At 41.5% G+C, this 15,795-nt stretch overlaps 1 protein-coding gene across 1 annotated transcript in view; it reads left to right on the top strand.

Moving 5' to 3' along the window:
• Positions 1 to 15,795, top strand: part of LOC124606315 (juvenile hormone esterase-like) — a 129,399-nt gene that overhangs the window by 47,732 nt on the left and 65,872 nt on the right. The window contains exon 4 of the mRNA XM_047138298.1: positions 303 to 488. Within this exon, the coding sequence (XP_046994254.1) occupies positions 303 to 488 (186 nt within the window). The remainder of the gene's footprint in view (positions 1 to 302; positions 489 to 15,795) is intronic.

The following is a 15,795-nucleotide window of genomic DNA, read 5'->3' as shown; positions in this document are numbered from 1 at the left end:
CTACTCCCAGGTAATTTATGGAATTACCTGCTTCCAGTTGCTGACCTGCTATATTGTAGCTAAATGATGCACATTTAATTCTAGCCCCTTCATGTGGCTAAGTGAAGCCTTTTCTGTTTATACAAAGAGATAGTCGCTGCCTCCATAACTCTTCGAGACAACATGAACTCTTCCTATGATTAAGCGTAATACCCTTGGTAACGCAGTGTTTGTGAGTTGCCCAATTAGCGTTGGTTTCATTTCCTCTAGATTTGGTACGTATGAAACCTTCGAAGTGGATAATCGTTGACCCTTTTTTGCAGGTTTCTTGAGCACGGATGACGAAAACTGTCCAGGAAATTTTGGCCTCAAGGATCAAGTGGCAGCCTTGAAGTGGGTGAAAGAGAATATAGAGGCATTTGGTGGTAATCCTAACGATGTGACGATCTTCGGTAATAGTGCAGGAGCCGCTAGTGTGCACTATCATATGTTATCTACTGCATCGAAAGGCAAGTTCAAGAAGTATGAGTTACTTTTTAAAAATAGAGACATTGTTAACTTTCAAAGCGGGTAATCAGCAGTTGTAACAAATTTTCTGAATTTAATGATATTCATTCAGCAAACATTTATTTTAAAAACTTAATCAGTCTATAAACTAAAGGTTTTCTGTACAGATGAGTAATAGTGCATTGTGAAATCCAGATATGATAAACGTAAGTACCATGAAGTTAACGTTGAAAAGTGAATACAGTGATTCACAGACTGTAATTTTCGAAACGTTCAGGGAATAACTCCTAGTCTCTTTTTCTGATGTTTCGTTTACTGGTTTGAGAAGGCTTGTATGTTGCCTCTTAGGGGCAGCTACCTACTTGTGTCTATCATAATGCCCTCATTGATAAGTTTAGACATTATTTTTCTGTTCTTTAGGTAATTATCACATAGATTGAATTCTACAAATACGAAAAATTGGCTCGCTGTGTACTTCATTGACATTATGACTCACTTCATTGAAAGGAGTATACATTTGACATTTGCTATGATGAAATCTCTCGACTCGTTTTTAAAATAATAAAACCAAAGTCTTCTGTGTAGTTTCTAATTTAGGGCAGTTTTCCAAACGTCAGGGAAATCTTTTAATTTTGTTGTTACGCTGTCCTCAGTTGCATGTTCATAACTTTCAGATATGTTCGTCTAGGAACAACTGAATAACACCATGTTAAAATGCGACGATCATTTTGCCTTTATTTTTGAAAGACATCAACAGAGGTATATAATGAGTACGTCTTCTTGCTTTATGTGTTATCCGCTGTACTTTCCGATTAAACACGTTCACTTCCTGACTTTGTGTAACGTAATAATGCTACAAATTTTTACTTACAAGGTTTGCAAATAATGCTCTGTAAGTGTACTTTTTTGCTGGTTTTAAAGTTACTTTCTTTATTTCACTCTTTCGAAATTTCACTAGCGTAGCACTGAGACTACGAACATACATTTTCTTCGTGCTCTATTTTGAATGTTGTTGCCAAATATTGAATGTCGTTCCTCATGTTCGAACGTGTCTTTGTGATATATATATATATATATATATATATATATATATATATATATATATATATATATATATATATATCGCCACTCTTACCAAGATTAGGGAAACGAATGTGGCTGAAACGGTTAAAAACGTCATATAATAAGGAGAAGTAAGCCCCGCAGAGTGACATGCTCACCCAACCTCACTCGCGATGTGTACACCACAAGCACACATGGGAGGACCCTCTCGCCACAGCACGAAACCACGCGTCAGAAGGCTGTGTAAAGCTCGCGCAGGACACGGTGGCCTATGGCAGTGACCAGTTTTCGTCCAAAGCGCTAGGCAAGATCATTCGTTTCTTGAGGAGGGGAGGCCCATAAGTGTTTTCCATTCCATCTTTTGGCCGGTCAGTGACGACAAAATCGAGGCGAGCACAGTGCAATCTTTCTCAAACTATTTTACAGAAACTATTTTGTAAACAAAAATAATTTTTGCTTTAACTATAGCTTTATATGTCAAGCTTATGATGATGTGCCCATTATTTCTTTAAGGATACAGGGTGCTTTTCTGGCTCAATATTATGTAAAAATCAACACCTATTTCTTTCAGGCACTGTTTATAATGTATATGTTTTACAGATTTTTGTTGATATCAGGTAATGTAGCACACTTTATAAACAAATTAGAAATATTTTGAATATTTTTGGACCTGCTTAGGGTTATTAAAAATATTACAAAGAAACTGATGCATTTTTTTCCAAAATGATTTCTCAAATTGAGGTATCATTTAATCATACACTCCTGGAAATTGAAATAAGAACACCGTGAATTCATTGTCCCAGGAAGGGGAAACTTTATTGACACATTCCTGGGGTCAGATACATCACATGATCACACTGACAGAACCACAGGCACATAGACACAGGCAACAGAGCATGCACAATGTCGGCACTAGTACAGTGTATATCCACCTTTCGCAGCAATGCAGGCTGCTATTCTCCCATGGAGACGATCGTAGAGATGCTGGATGTAGTCCTGTGGAACGGCTTGCCATGCCATTTCCACCTGGCGCCTCAGTTGGACCAGCGTTCGTGCTGGACGTGCAGACCGCGTGAGACGACGCTTCATCCAGTCCCAAACATGCTCAATGGGGGACAGATCCGGAGATCTTGCTGGCCAGGGTAGTTGACTTACACCTTCTAGAGCACGTTGGGTGGCACGGGATACATGCGGACGTGCATTGTCCTGTTGGAACAGCAAGTTCCCTTGCCGGTCTAGGAATGGTAGAACGATGGGTTCGATGACGGTTTGGATGTACCGTGCACTATTCAGTGTCCCCTCGACGATCACCAGTGGTGTACGGCCAGTGTAGGAGATCGCTCCCCACACCATGATGCCGGGTGTTGGCCCTGTGTGCCTCGGTCGTATGCAGTCCTGATTGTGGCGCTCACCTGCACGGCGCCAAACACGCATACGACCATCATTGGCACCAAGGCAGAAGCGACTCTCATCGCTGAAGACGACACGTCTCCATTCGTCCCTCCATTCACGCCTGTCGCGACACCACTGGAGGCGGGCTGCACGATGTTGGGGCGTGAGCGGAAGATGGCCTAACGGTGTGCGGGACCGTAGCCCAGCTTCATGGAGACGGTTGCGAATGGTCCTCGCCGATACCCCAGGAGCAACAGTGTCCCTAATTTACTGGGAAGTGGCGGTGCGGTCCCCTACGGCACTGCGTAGGATCCTACGGTCTTGGCGTGCATCCGTGCGTCGCTGCGGTCCGGTCCCAGGTCGACGGGCACGTGCACCTTCCGCCGACCACTGGCGACAACATCGATGTACTGTGGAGACCTCACGCCCCACGTGTTGAGCAATTCGGCGGTACGTCCACCCGGCCTCCCGCATGCCCACTATACGCCCTCGCTCAAAGTCCGTCAACTGCACATACGGTTCACGTCCACGCTGTCGCGGCATGCTACCAGTGTTAAAGACTGCTATGGAGCTCCGTATGCCACGGCAAACTGGCTGACACTGACGGCGGCGGTGTACAAATGCTGCGCAGCTAGCGCCATTCGACGGCCAACACCGCGGTTCCTGGTGTGTCCGCTGTGCCGTGCGTGTGATCATTGCTTGTACAGCCCTCTCGCAGTGTCCGGAGCAAGTATGGTGGGTCTGACACACCGGTGTCAATGTGTTCTTTTTTCCATTTCCAGGAGTGTATGTTATACATTTGAAGGAGACCAAATTTTTACCAGATGTGCATGACATGATGGTTGAGGTACTAGACTTATTTAATTCCACCTATTATGTACATTACAACGATAAAAAATATCACATCTTACATTTTAATTTTTATAATTTTTTCCTGATAATAATTTTTTTTTCTATAATTTAGTTGATTCTGCAATAAAGCTGAGGTTTGCTGTATAAGTATTGACTACTGCAAGCTACGGAAAAAAATTACAGCAATGCTTTAGAAACTTAAGGAAATATTTGTACCCGAATTCTGAAAAATACAGCTTGCGGGAAATTGCGAATCAAGATCTGACTCCAATTAAACTGCGCCTCAGAACATTCCTGGAGCATAGTCTTCACCCTGCATCATTTCTTCATCTTCAGGCTTCCTCTTGGAATTTCTTCTAGCAATTCTTGCTTCTTTGGTAACTTGAAGAGCGAATCTTTCAGCTTCATGCACCCGTTGTCTGTCACACGCAAGCAACTGATCTTTCATGTTAGAGCCACATTTTATGCCTAAATTTCTGAGGACTTCCAACCTTCCTATCACTCCATCACTTAAACATATCACTGCATCTAGTACATCAACTTTTAATGTATTTAGTCTTACAAAAACATTCTTGGGTGATCTTTGCCATATGCAATAGTTGAAACTTTCATTTGTATTCTGATTGCACCCATGAAGACATTTACTAAGCAAAACAGGGTCACTCAGGTCTCTAAAAATTGGTTTTATTTCATACATAACAGGCTTAGGAAATGAATGCTTATAATGGTATATTTCACCATTTTCTTTTCATTTTTGGTAACCACACCAAGAATCTGCTCCTTTAGGGCAAAGTCCGTGAACAGGGTGGTCATTCGTGGACAACTTATGAAAGTGGGTGACCCATACAGCTTTTCTCATTGCTGTAACATCATTCATATGTGCAGTTCGTCTAACGACCAGCCCGTAATAATTCTGAAGTAGGTCTATTTCAGTTTCTGTCAATCTGCCTCGGCCAGACACAGATTTTCTATCAGATAGCAACTTTCCTTTCATTTCTCTTCGTAGCTTCCACAATCTACCACCCATCCTCTTTTTCACATGTCCACAACACTAAAGTTTTGTTACCAAGGTATCACCATAAACATTGAACTCATTAATTTTATTGAAAGCTTTAGAGTCCCCATCACCTAGGTACTTCGTATATCTAACGTTATAAACGGGCAACAACTTCTGAAATATTTTCAGAGCTCTATCACACTCCATACCTCCGCTGTAACCATCACAATTCTTAGAACACTGATGTTCAATATGTCCTTCAGAGTTACCGTGGCAGGTGTGGCAGTGCTTAGATAAGCACCCAACATCAACAACTTTTCCATTCTCCAGAGAAGTAGCACTTACAACACCATTCAAGGAACGGTGTCCTCGACGTTGCCATGTCCCATCAAGTGCAACAGCAATGCCCCTGGATCCACTAACATTTACAGTTTCTTCTATTGCGCGTTTCATAGATGCATTAGACACAATCGTCAAGGCACCTAAAAGTATTTTTTTGTACTTGCTGAACCTGTTGTTGTTGTGGTCTTCAGTCCTGAGACTGGTTTGATGCAGCTCTCCATGCTACTCCATCCTGTGCAAGCTTCTTCATCTCCCAGTACCTACTGCAACCTACATCCTTCTGAATCTGCTTAGTGTATTCATCCCTTGGTCTCCCTCTACGATTTTTACCCTCCACGCTGCCCTCCAATACTAAATTGGTGATCCCTTGATGCCTCAGAACATGTCCTACCAACCGATCCCTTCTTCTGGTCAAGTTGTGCCACAAACTTCTCTTCTCCCCAATCCTATTCAATACTTCCTCATTAGTTATGTGATCTACCCCTCTAATCTTCAGCATTCTTCTGTAGCACCACATTTCGAAAGCTTCTATTCTCTTCTTGTCCAAACTATTTATCGTCCATGTTTCACTTCCATACATGGCTACACTCCATACGAATACTTTCAGAAATGACTTCCTGACACTTAAATCAATACTGGATGTTAACAAATTTCTCTTCTTCAGAAACGCTTTCCTTGCCATTGCCAGCCTACATTTTATATCCTCTCTACTTCGACCATCATCAGTTATTTTGCTCCCCAAATAGCAAAACTCCTTTACTACTTTAAGTGCCTCATTTCCTAATCTAATTCCCTCAGCATCACCCGACTTAATTAGACTACATTCCATTATCCTTGTTTTGCTTTTGTTGATGTTCATCTTATATCCTCCTTTCAAGACACTGTCCATTCCATTCAACTGCTCTTCCAAGTCCTTTGCTGTCTCTGACAGAATTACAATGTCATCGGCGAACCTCAAAGTTTTTATTTCTTCTCCATGAATTTTAATACCTACTCCGAATTTTTCTTTTGTTTCCTTTACTGCTTGCTCAATATACAGATTGAACAACATCGGGGAGAGGCTACAACCCTGTCTTACTCCCTTCCCAACCACTGCTTCCCTTTCATGTCCCTCGACTCTTATAACTGCCATCTGGTTTCTGTACAAATTGTAAATAGCCTTTCGCTCCCTGTATTTTACCCCTGCCACCTTTAGAATTTGAAAGAGAGTATTCCAGTCAACATTGTCAAAAGCTTTCTCTAAGTCTACAAATGCTAGAAACGTAGGTTTGCCTTTCCTTAATCTTTCTTCTAAGATAAGTCGTAAGGTCAGTATTGCCTCACGTGTTCCAGTGTTTCTACGGAATCCAAACTGATCTTCCCCCAGGTTGCCTTCTACTAGTTTTTCCATTCGTCTGTAAAGAATTCGTGTTAGTATTTTGCAGCTGTGACTTATTAAGCTGATAGTTCGGTAATTTTCACATCTGTCAACACCTGCTTTCTTTGGGATTGGAATTATTATATTCTTCTTGAAGTCTGAGGGTATTTCGCCTGTTTCATACATCTTACTCACCAGATGGTAGAGTTTTGTCAGGACTGGCTCTCCCACGGCCGTCAGTAGTTCCAATGGAATATTGTCTACTCCAGGGGCCTTGTTTCGACTCAGGTCTTTCAGTGCTCTGTCAAACTCTTCACGCAGTATCATATCTCCCATTTCATCTTCATCTACATCCTCTTCCATTTCCATAATATTGTCCTCAAGTACATCGCCCTTGTATAGACCCTCTATATACTCCTTCCACCTTTCTGCTTTCCCTTCTTTGCTTAGAATTGGGTTTCCATCTGAGCTCTTGATATTCATACAAGGCGTTCTCTTATCTCCAAAGGTCTCTTTAATTTTCCTGTAGGCGGTATCTATCTTACCCCTAGTGAGATAGGCCTCTACATCCTTACATTTGTCCTCTAGCCATCCCTGCTTAGCCATTTTGCACTTCCTGTCGATCTCATTTTTGAGACGTTTGTTGTTTGCTGTAGGTTTGCTGAACCTACTGGGAGTATTAGGAAGGTCCATCAAACCACAAAACGTTTGAGCAGCCTTTTTCCTTTTCCTATTGCACCCATTGCACGCCCTAACTTCAAATTCACATCGTATGAATTATGCAGAATGTTTGAGGTTATTTTTGAAGTAGATTTATTGCATGATCTACACAGTACAACTAATTTTGACGCTAAACCCTTCCTGCTACTTTGCTGTTCAGTTATTTCCAGACAGCCTACACCACCACATTATTTACATTTCGCCACTTCCTTTCTCAAAGAAGATAAGATGCCCACAACAACAACAACAAATCCTCTACAAAAAGCGTCATTGTTAACAAAAAAATTTGAAGCAGTAGGAGGCGTGCCATGTAGGAGTTTCTTCCCGTAAGAACTGATACATAGATTACTTTCAACAGTGTGGCTTGATTTTTTGTGAACTGGTTACCACGTAATTTCCTTTTATTGAATTTTTTGATGCGTGGCATAGTCCGTATTTATTGCACACTTAGGGATATACACTTCCACAAATATATGTAGCACTTGGCCAACAAACATTCAGTAATACATGAACAAACTGCTTTAGCGAAACAAAAGTAAATACTAGGAAAGATAATCATTTACAGACACTGGAAACCTGCACTGTTACCAACATATACAACGTATCATACGCATAATCGCTGGAAACAGAAAGATCACAGCTCTTTTCGAAATAATAATGGTTTCTGTGACAGAAATAAAGAGGGCGTGGTGGCATACATGACCGTAACTTTAAAATTTGGCATAAATAGGTCATTTTTCATTTGGAACCCTATAATATATATACATAAATGTAATCAGGAAAGACTATATAATTTAATAGATTCATAAAAAATTCTGTTTTTCCACTATTAAGTACCCTGTATCCTTAATGGTCGTAGTTATTGTGATATTTATGTGAAAATGAGATACTGCGTGAAATTCGGAAAAGTTTGAAATGAAAAACAGAAGTCGCTATGATTTTGCGTTTTGTGCATATTACATAATAAGTTGTTGCTTATGAAATTTACGTAAGATATTGAATTTTTCTGTAGACGTTAGTAGAGGTATCTATCTTTCACCAATCTCGAGAAAATTCATCCAATGTAGTACAGTCATTTGTGATAGCGCAGCGCTAGCGATAAAGCCATAGTGAAATATCCAAAACATTCCTCATATTTCATAAATGTTTTCAGATATCGAAATGGGATTTTGGCAAATGATAGCAAGCAAAGAGGAGAGTATTTTAACATACCGTTATTATGTAAAACTTTATTATCTATCGTGTTAGTCGAATAACTACAGATTTTTCGGTGAAAGAATGTAATTTTTAAGGGTCATCGATAGCTGGTGGATCGAGAAATGCTATGGGCTTTGGAACAACATATTTGAAGACATCACTAGTTTTTTTGTACAGAGGATGTAATTTTTCATAAGCTACTGACTTTTTTCCTCAGTTCCTCAATTAACAAATCACTGTTTTAGAATTCCTTCCCCAAGTTTGTGAAGTGAGACAGTGTAAACTCCGTTGTGTTTTGGTAAAGGAAGCAAATTTTTACAATACTACGAGACATTTGTAGGTTTTAGTTAAAACCCGCCACTCATGACGCTTCTCTAACAGTTACAATTGGTCAACAAGCCAGGCGAAAATAGATCGCTGCATTTTCGGCGGTATTCTTTTAGATACTGACGAAAGCAGAGGTGACAGTAGATCTTTCCTAATGGTCACCATTAAAGTGTGAGAGTGGAAGACCCCACTTAATATTTACGAAAATTGTGACCGTAGGCCGCATTTTAGAACGGCACTTTCCCCTACAGCCCTGAGAGCGAACCTCACACCACTGCCGCTCTCCCCACGCTTCGCCAGCCGACTGCGCATCTAGCGGCCACGGCATTTTGTGCGCACTGTAGTATGCGATGACAAGTGAGAAAGACCTCATTCCGACCGCGTAAACGAAAGGAAGTACGCCTTGGCCGAGTTTTTGCTTTACAAGAAGCGGCTTATTATCGGTTACTGCCAACAACTCTTCTTCCCATGTATACATGTCTCTGTTCATCAAAAGTGATGTGATAGCATGTGGGTGGATAGTGCACTGAACTATCGGATTATCGTGATATGTCTCCCCGTAACATCCATGTGCCCTGCTACCCAGCAGAAAAATGCCTCCTTTCCCTATCTTTGTAACTGAAGGAGCACGACCTGGATCTTCTGGACTACTTTATCCGCTAGGTACAAATACTGTAGACACATCTCATCTGCTCCGGTGCCCTCAGAATCGGTTACAATTATACAGCAAACACATTAAACTCTTGAGGCAGTGGCGTCTTGAGGAAACGATCAGTGAAAAAAGCAGAGCAACCAACTGAGTCCCCTCTGTTTACACGCGCTGTGAACACAGCTTTATGAGTATAGTGGTGACGTGTCAGGGCTGGCGGAAAACGTTTCGTTTGCCGTCCGCAACGCGGCCTTAGATATTTTTAAGTAGCCCAGCAGCAATTTCGTGTGAACATTAGACAAATGTTCATTTCAGTGTAACGACTTTTTGCATGCCGTTCCTACTGAAATCCTTGTGGCGAGTGGAACATCGAAACACTCCACTTTTAAGGCGGGCTAAACTGTCTTTGACTCCTCCGGCTGGCGTTTAATAGAGACAGAGTATGCAAAACTATGAATAAGATTTTGATTATTAATTGTGCTGTGTACCGAGGAAAGGAAACGATTTTGCTGGATTGTCAGTATCTATTGCACGTTGTGCAAAGGAAATTTGCCAATATCGGTTATTTCGTGAGATATTGTCTACGTGACCCCAGTAGTTAGGTTCTCGCTACCTCACAGTATCAAAGTAGAGTATATATTCAGCTAAGGTTTACACAATTGGAATGCAGACTATAGGTAACTCGTTTACGACTATTTTAAGGATACCTCCACAGTAAGTATACTTGCCCTTGTTGTGTGATGGACAATAGATATTAGGACCCAGGCGAATAGACTGACCTAAATACGGAAATCAAACAACGAATTTAACCAGCCACCCCACAACAACTGAGGAACTCTGGTGGCCTTCCCATCTGTCACAGACAGAAGTAATTACAAATACGAACTATGGTCTGCCAAATAAAATACATCAAAGACAAAAAAGTACATCAACAAACAAACAAATCATTAAAATTTTTCTATGGTTTGTTCAAGAGCAAGAGCTACGCATACTGAGCAAGCCAATAACGCACTGGCCCTTCTCTGAACCCTATGCAAGCAGTTATTCGGCTTAGCATTGAGTCATAGACTTGTTAAATGTCCTTCTAAAGGATATCGAATCATATCCTGTCCAAACGGCGAGTAATATCGTCAAAATACCGAGATTGTTTGAAGGTCCTGACCATGATGCTCCAAACATTCTCATTGGAGGAGGGATCCGGCGACGTTACTGGCCAGGGTATGGTTTGGTAAGCACGAAGACAAGCAGTAGAAATTCTCGCGCTGTGCTGGTGGAGATTATCCTGCTGAAATATAAGGCCATGATTGCCTGCATGACGGGCAACAAACCGGGTCGCAGAATATAGTCAAAGTAACGCTGTACTATAACGGACCCGAGAGTATCAACAAAAGGGGTGCTTCTATGAAACGAAATGACACCTGGTTGGGATCCCACTGCTGTACAGGGCGTCTCCAGACTAGAATCTCATTCACTTCAAACCGCCTTCAGTGTTGAGTCACGCTTCGAAAGAGCCGCGATGTCTGGAGACGCCCTGGACAGTGGTGGGATATCAACCTGACTCTCCCGCACTATACATTCCTACAAGCAGGAGTGATGGTCTGGGATGCTATTTCTTTCCATAGCAGGACCCCTTCGGTTAACATCCGCGGCACCCTTGCAACACAGCGAGATGTCGACCATATTCTACGCGCCGTTTTGTTGCCCCTCATGACACGCCATCATGGGCTTACATTTCAGCAAGACGATTACAGCCCCCACACGGGAAGAGTTTCTACTGTTTATCTTCGTGCTTGCCAAAGCCTAACTTCACCAGCAACGTCACCGAATCTTTCCCCTATTGGAGCATTATGCACAGAGCCCTCCAACCAGCTCGGGAATTTAACGATTTAACACCCAGTTGTACAGGATTTGGCACGATATCGCTCATGAGGGCATCGAACTTCGTGAATCAGTACCAAGCAGAATAAGTGTTTTCGTAATGGCCAGAGGTGGACGAACGAGTATTGACTTGCTCAGTTTGTGAAGCTCTTTCTCTTGAATAAATCATTCAATTTTTATGAAATACTAGCCATTTGTTTGTGTACGTGTATGCATCTACCGATTTGCGTCACATTCGGATAATTCTTTCGCGGGATCGTCGGCTGTTCTTTTTTCTTTCTTTTTTTTTTGCTTTAGAATCTATTATTCAGGTGGCTTAAATAAACGAATGTTATTAGCGTGCTACATCTTTATCCTTCATGTCTACATATTCATTTCCAAACAGTCAGCATGCGACTAACACATTTCTCCCTACGAAAGATCAGTTTGTTGATACTGTCACTGTAGAATGTCTGTCTTTAGTGGTGGATCCACAACCTCACTTCTGCTTGCACTGCTTCATCACTATCATAGTGAGCTCCTCGAAGGCATTCTTTAAGTTTCGGGAATAGATGAATATTGGATGGAGCCAAGTCGGAACTGTATGGAGGCTGATAGATAACATTGGATTTTAAGCGTCAGATTGTTGCAGATGTGCAGAGCTAGAGTGTGATCTGACTTTGCATGCAGAGGGATAGGGAGCTCCGCCGTAGATGAATTCTTTGGAATTCGAAATTCGACTGTTGCACGCTGTTTCTCACGCACCGACATAGTTACGTCACACCCCGCTGATTACACCTTACATTTTGAAGCCCTCTAGCGGCTTCAGATATGTAGGAATTTCGAATACGGATGCAGAATATTAATAATGTTTGTCTAATTTTTTTAAAAGAACTTTTAAAATTTTCACATTAAAAATCGGAGGCATTACTTTTCGGCACGTCCTTGTGGATGTTGTTGTTGTTGTGGTCTTCAGTCCTGAGACTGGTTTGATGCAGCTCTCCATGCTACTCTATCCTGTGCAAGCTTCATCTCCCAGTACCTACTGCAACCTACATCCTTCTTAATCTGCTTAGTGTATTCATTTACCCCCCACGCTACCCTCCAATACAAAATTGGTGATCCCTTATGCCTCAGAACATGTCCTACCAACCGATCCCTTCTTCTAGTCACGTTGTGCCACAAACTTCTCTTCTCCCCAGTCCTATTCAATACCTCCTCATTAGTTATGTGATCTACCCATCTAATCTACAGCATTCTTCTGTAGCACTACATTTCGAAACATTCTATTCTCTTCTTGTCCAAACTATTTATCGTCCATGTTTCACTTCCATACGTGGATACACTCCACACAAATACTTTCAGAAACGACTTCCTAACACTTAAATCTATACTCTATGTTAACAAATTTCTCTTCTTCAGAAACGCTTTCCTTCCCATATCCGTCTACATTTTATATCCTCTCTACTTCGACCATCATCAGTTATTTTTCTGCCCAAATAGCAAAACTCATTTACTACTTTAAGCGTCTCATTTCGTAATCTAATTCCCGCAGCATCATCCGATTTAATTCGACAACATTCTATTATACGCGTTTTGCTTTTGTTGATGTTCATCTTATATCCTGCTTTCAAGACACTATCCATTCCGTTCAACTGCTCTTCCAAGGCCTGACAGAATTACAATGTCATCGGCGAACCTCAAAGTTTTTATTTTTTTCTCCATCGATTTTAATACCTACTCCGAATTTTTCTTTTTTTCCTTCACTGTTTTCCCTGTATACAGACTGAATAAGATCGGGGAGAGGCTACAACCCTGTCTTACTCCCTTCCCAACCACCGCTTCCCTTTCATGTCCCTCGAATCTTATAACTGCCATCTGGTTTCTGTACGAATTGTAAATAGCCTTTCGCGCCCTGTATTTTACCCCTGCCACCTTCAGAAATTGAAAGAGAGAATTCCAGTCAACATTGTCAAAAGCTTTCTCTAGGCCTACAAATGCTACAAAGGTAGGTTTGCCTTTCCTTAATCTAGCTTCTAAAATAAGTCGTAGGGTCAGTATTGCCTCACGTGTTCCAAGATTTCTACAGAATCCAAACTGATCTTCCCCAAGGTCGGCTTCTACCAGCTATTCCATTCATCTGTAAAGAATTCGTGTCAGTATTTTGCAGCTGTGACTTATTAAACTAATAGTTCGGTAATTTTCACATCTGTCAACACCTGCTTTCTTTGGGATTGGAATTATTATATTCTTCTTGAAGTCTTAGGGTATTACGCCTGTCTCATAAATTTTGCTCACCGGATGGTAAAGTTTCGTCAGGAATGGCTCTCCCAAGGCTGTCAGTAGTTCTAATGGAATGTTGTCTACTCCTAGGGCCTTGTTTCGACTCAGGTCTTTCAGTGCTACGTCAAACTCTTCACGTACTATCATATCTCCCATTTCATCTTCATCTACATCCTCTTCCATTTCCATAATATTGTCCTCAAGTACATAGCTCTTGTATAGACCCTCTATATACTCCTTCCACCTCTCTGCTTTCCCTTCTTTGCTTAACACTGGGTTTCCATTTGAGCTCTTCATATTCATACAAGTGTTTCTCTTTTCTCTAAGGGTCTCTTTAATTTTCCTGTAGGCAGTATCTATCTTACCCCTAGTGAGATAAGCTTCTACATCCTTACATTTGTCCTCTAGCCATCCCTGCTTAGCCATTTTGCACTTCCTGTCGATCTCATTTTTGAGACGTTTGTATTCCTTTTTACCTGCTTCATTTACTGCATTTTTATATTTTCTCCTTTCATCAATTAAATTCAATATTTCTTCTGTTACCCAAGGATTCCTACTGGCCCTCGTCATTTTACCTACTTGATCCTCTACTGCCTTCACTCTTCCATCTCTCAAAGCTACCCATTCATATTCTACTGTATTTGTTTCCCCCATTCCTGTCAATTGTTCCCTTATGCTCTCCCTGAAACTCTGTACAACCTCTGGTTTAGTCAGTTTATTCAGCTCCCATCTCCTTAAATTCCCACCTTTTTGCAGTTTCTTTAGTTTCAATCTACAGTTCATAAACGATAGATTGTGGTCAGAGTTCACATCTGCCCCTGGAAATGTCATACAATTTAAAACTGGTTCCCAAATCTCTGTCTTACCATTATATAATCTATCTGAAACCTGTCAGTAGCTCCAGGCTTCTTCCATGTGTACATCCTCGTGGATAGTAACAGTAATAACAACAAAGAAACTGGATAGTAATTAACGTTTGTGCTACATTCTGGCAGTAAGGAATATATGTCTCCATTCAACAATCTCATTTCAATACAGCTAAACCGGAAATTATTGCGCCTCAAGAACTTCGGCGAGTTCGTAAGTTTTAATTATCTTTGCTGCTCACAGAAGCCCAAATGAAACTGTTCACCAACAGAGCCAAACACAATGAAGCAAACGATGATCTACGAGTTTTAACTTGTGAGAAAGTGGGAACGTAATATTAGACAGCGCTGAATTAGGATTTAAAACTGGTTATACAGGGTGAGTCACCTAACGTTACCGCTGGATATATTTCGTAAACCACATCAAATACTGACGAATCGATTCCACAGACCGAACGTGAGGAGAGGGGCTAGTGTAATTGGTTAATACAAACCATAAAAAAATGCACGGAAGTATGTTTTTAACACAAACCTACGTTTTTTTAAATGGAACCCCGTTAGTTTTGTTAGCACATCTGAACATATAAACAAATACGTAATCAGTGCCGTTTGTTGCATTGTAAAATGTTAATTACATCCGGAGATATTGTAACCTAAAGTTGACGCTTGAGTACCACTCCTCCGCTGTTCGATCGTGTGTATCGGAGAGCATCGAATTACGTAGGGATCCAAAGGGAACGGTGATGGACCTTAGGTACAGAAGAGACTGGAACAGTACATTACGTCCACATGCTAACACCTTTTTATTGGTCTTTTTCACTGACGCACATGTACATTACCATGAGGGGTGAGGTACACGTACACACGTGGGTTCCGTTTTCAATTACGGAGTGGAATAGAGTGTGTCCCGACATGTCAGGCCAATAGATGTTCAATGTGGTGGCCATCATTTGCTGCACACAATTGCAATCTCTGGCGTAATGAATGTCGTACACGCCGCAGACCATCTGGTGTGATGTCGCCGCAGGCTGCCACAATACGTTGCTTCATATCCTCTGGGGTTGTAGGCACATCACGGTACACATTCTCCTTTAACGTACCCCACAGAAAGAAGTCCAGAGGTGTAAGATCAGGAGAACGGGCTGGCTAATTTATGCGTCCTCCACGTCCTATGAAACGCCCGTCGAACGTGTACCTCACCCCTCAAGGTAATGTACATGTGCGTCAGTGAAAAAGACCAATAAAAAGGTGTTAGCGTGTGGACGTAATGTGCTGTTCCAGTCTCTTCTGTACCTAAGGTCCATCACCGTGCTGGTGCTGAGGTCATAATTCATTTCGTGAATGGGTAGAGAACAGCTGTTGCAATGAAGTAATTAAATTTTAACAATCCTAGTTCAAGATAAATGTT

Source organism: Schistocerca americana, chromosome 3 (genome assembly GCF_021461395.2).
Source record: "Schistocerca americana isolate TAMUIC-IGC-003095 chromosome 3, iqSchAmer2.1, whole genome shotgun sequence".
Classification (NCBI taxonomy): domain Eukaryota; kingdom Metazoa; phylum Arthropoda; class Insecta; order Orthoptera; family Acrididae; genus Schistocerca; species Schistocerca americana.
Note: the sequence above shows the minus strand (reverse complement) of the source record. Positions and strands in the feature narration are given on the sequence as shown.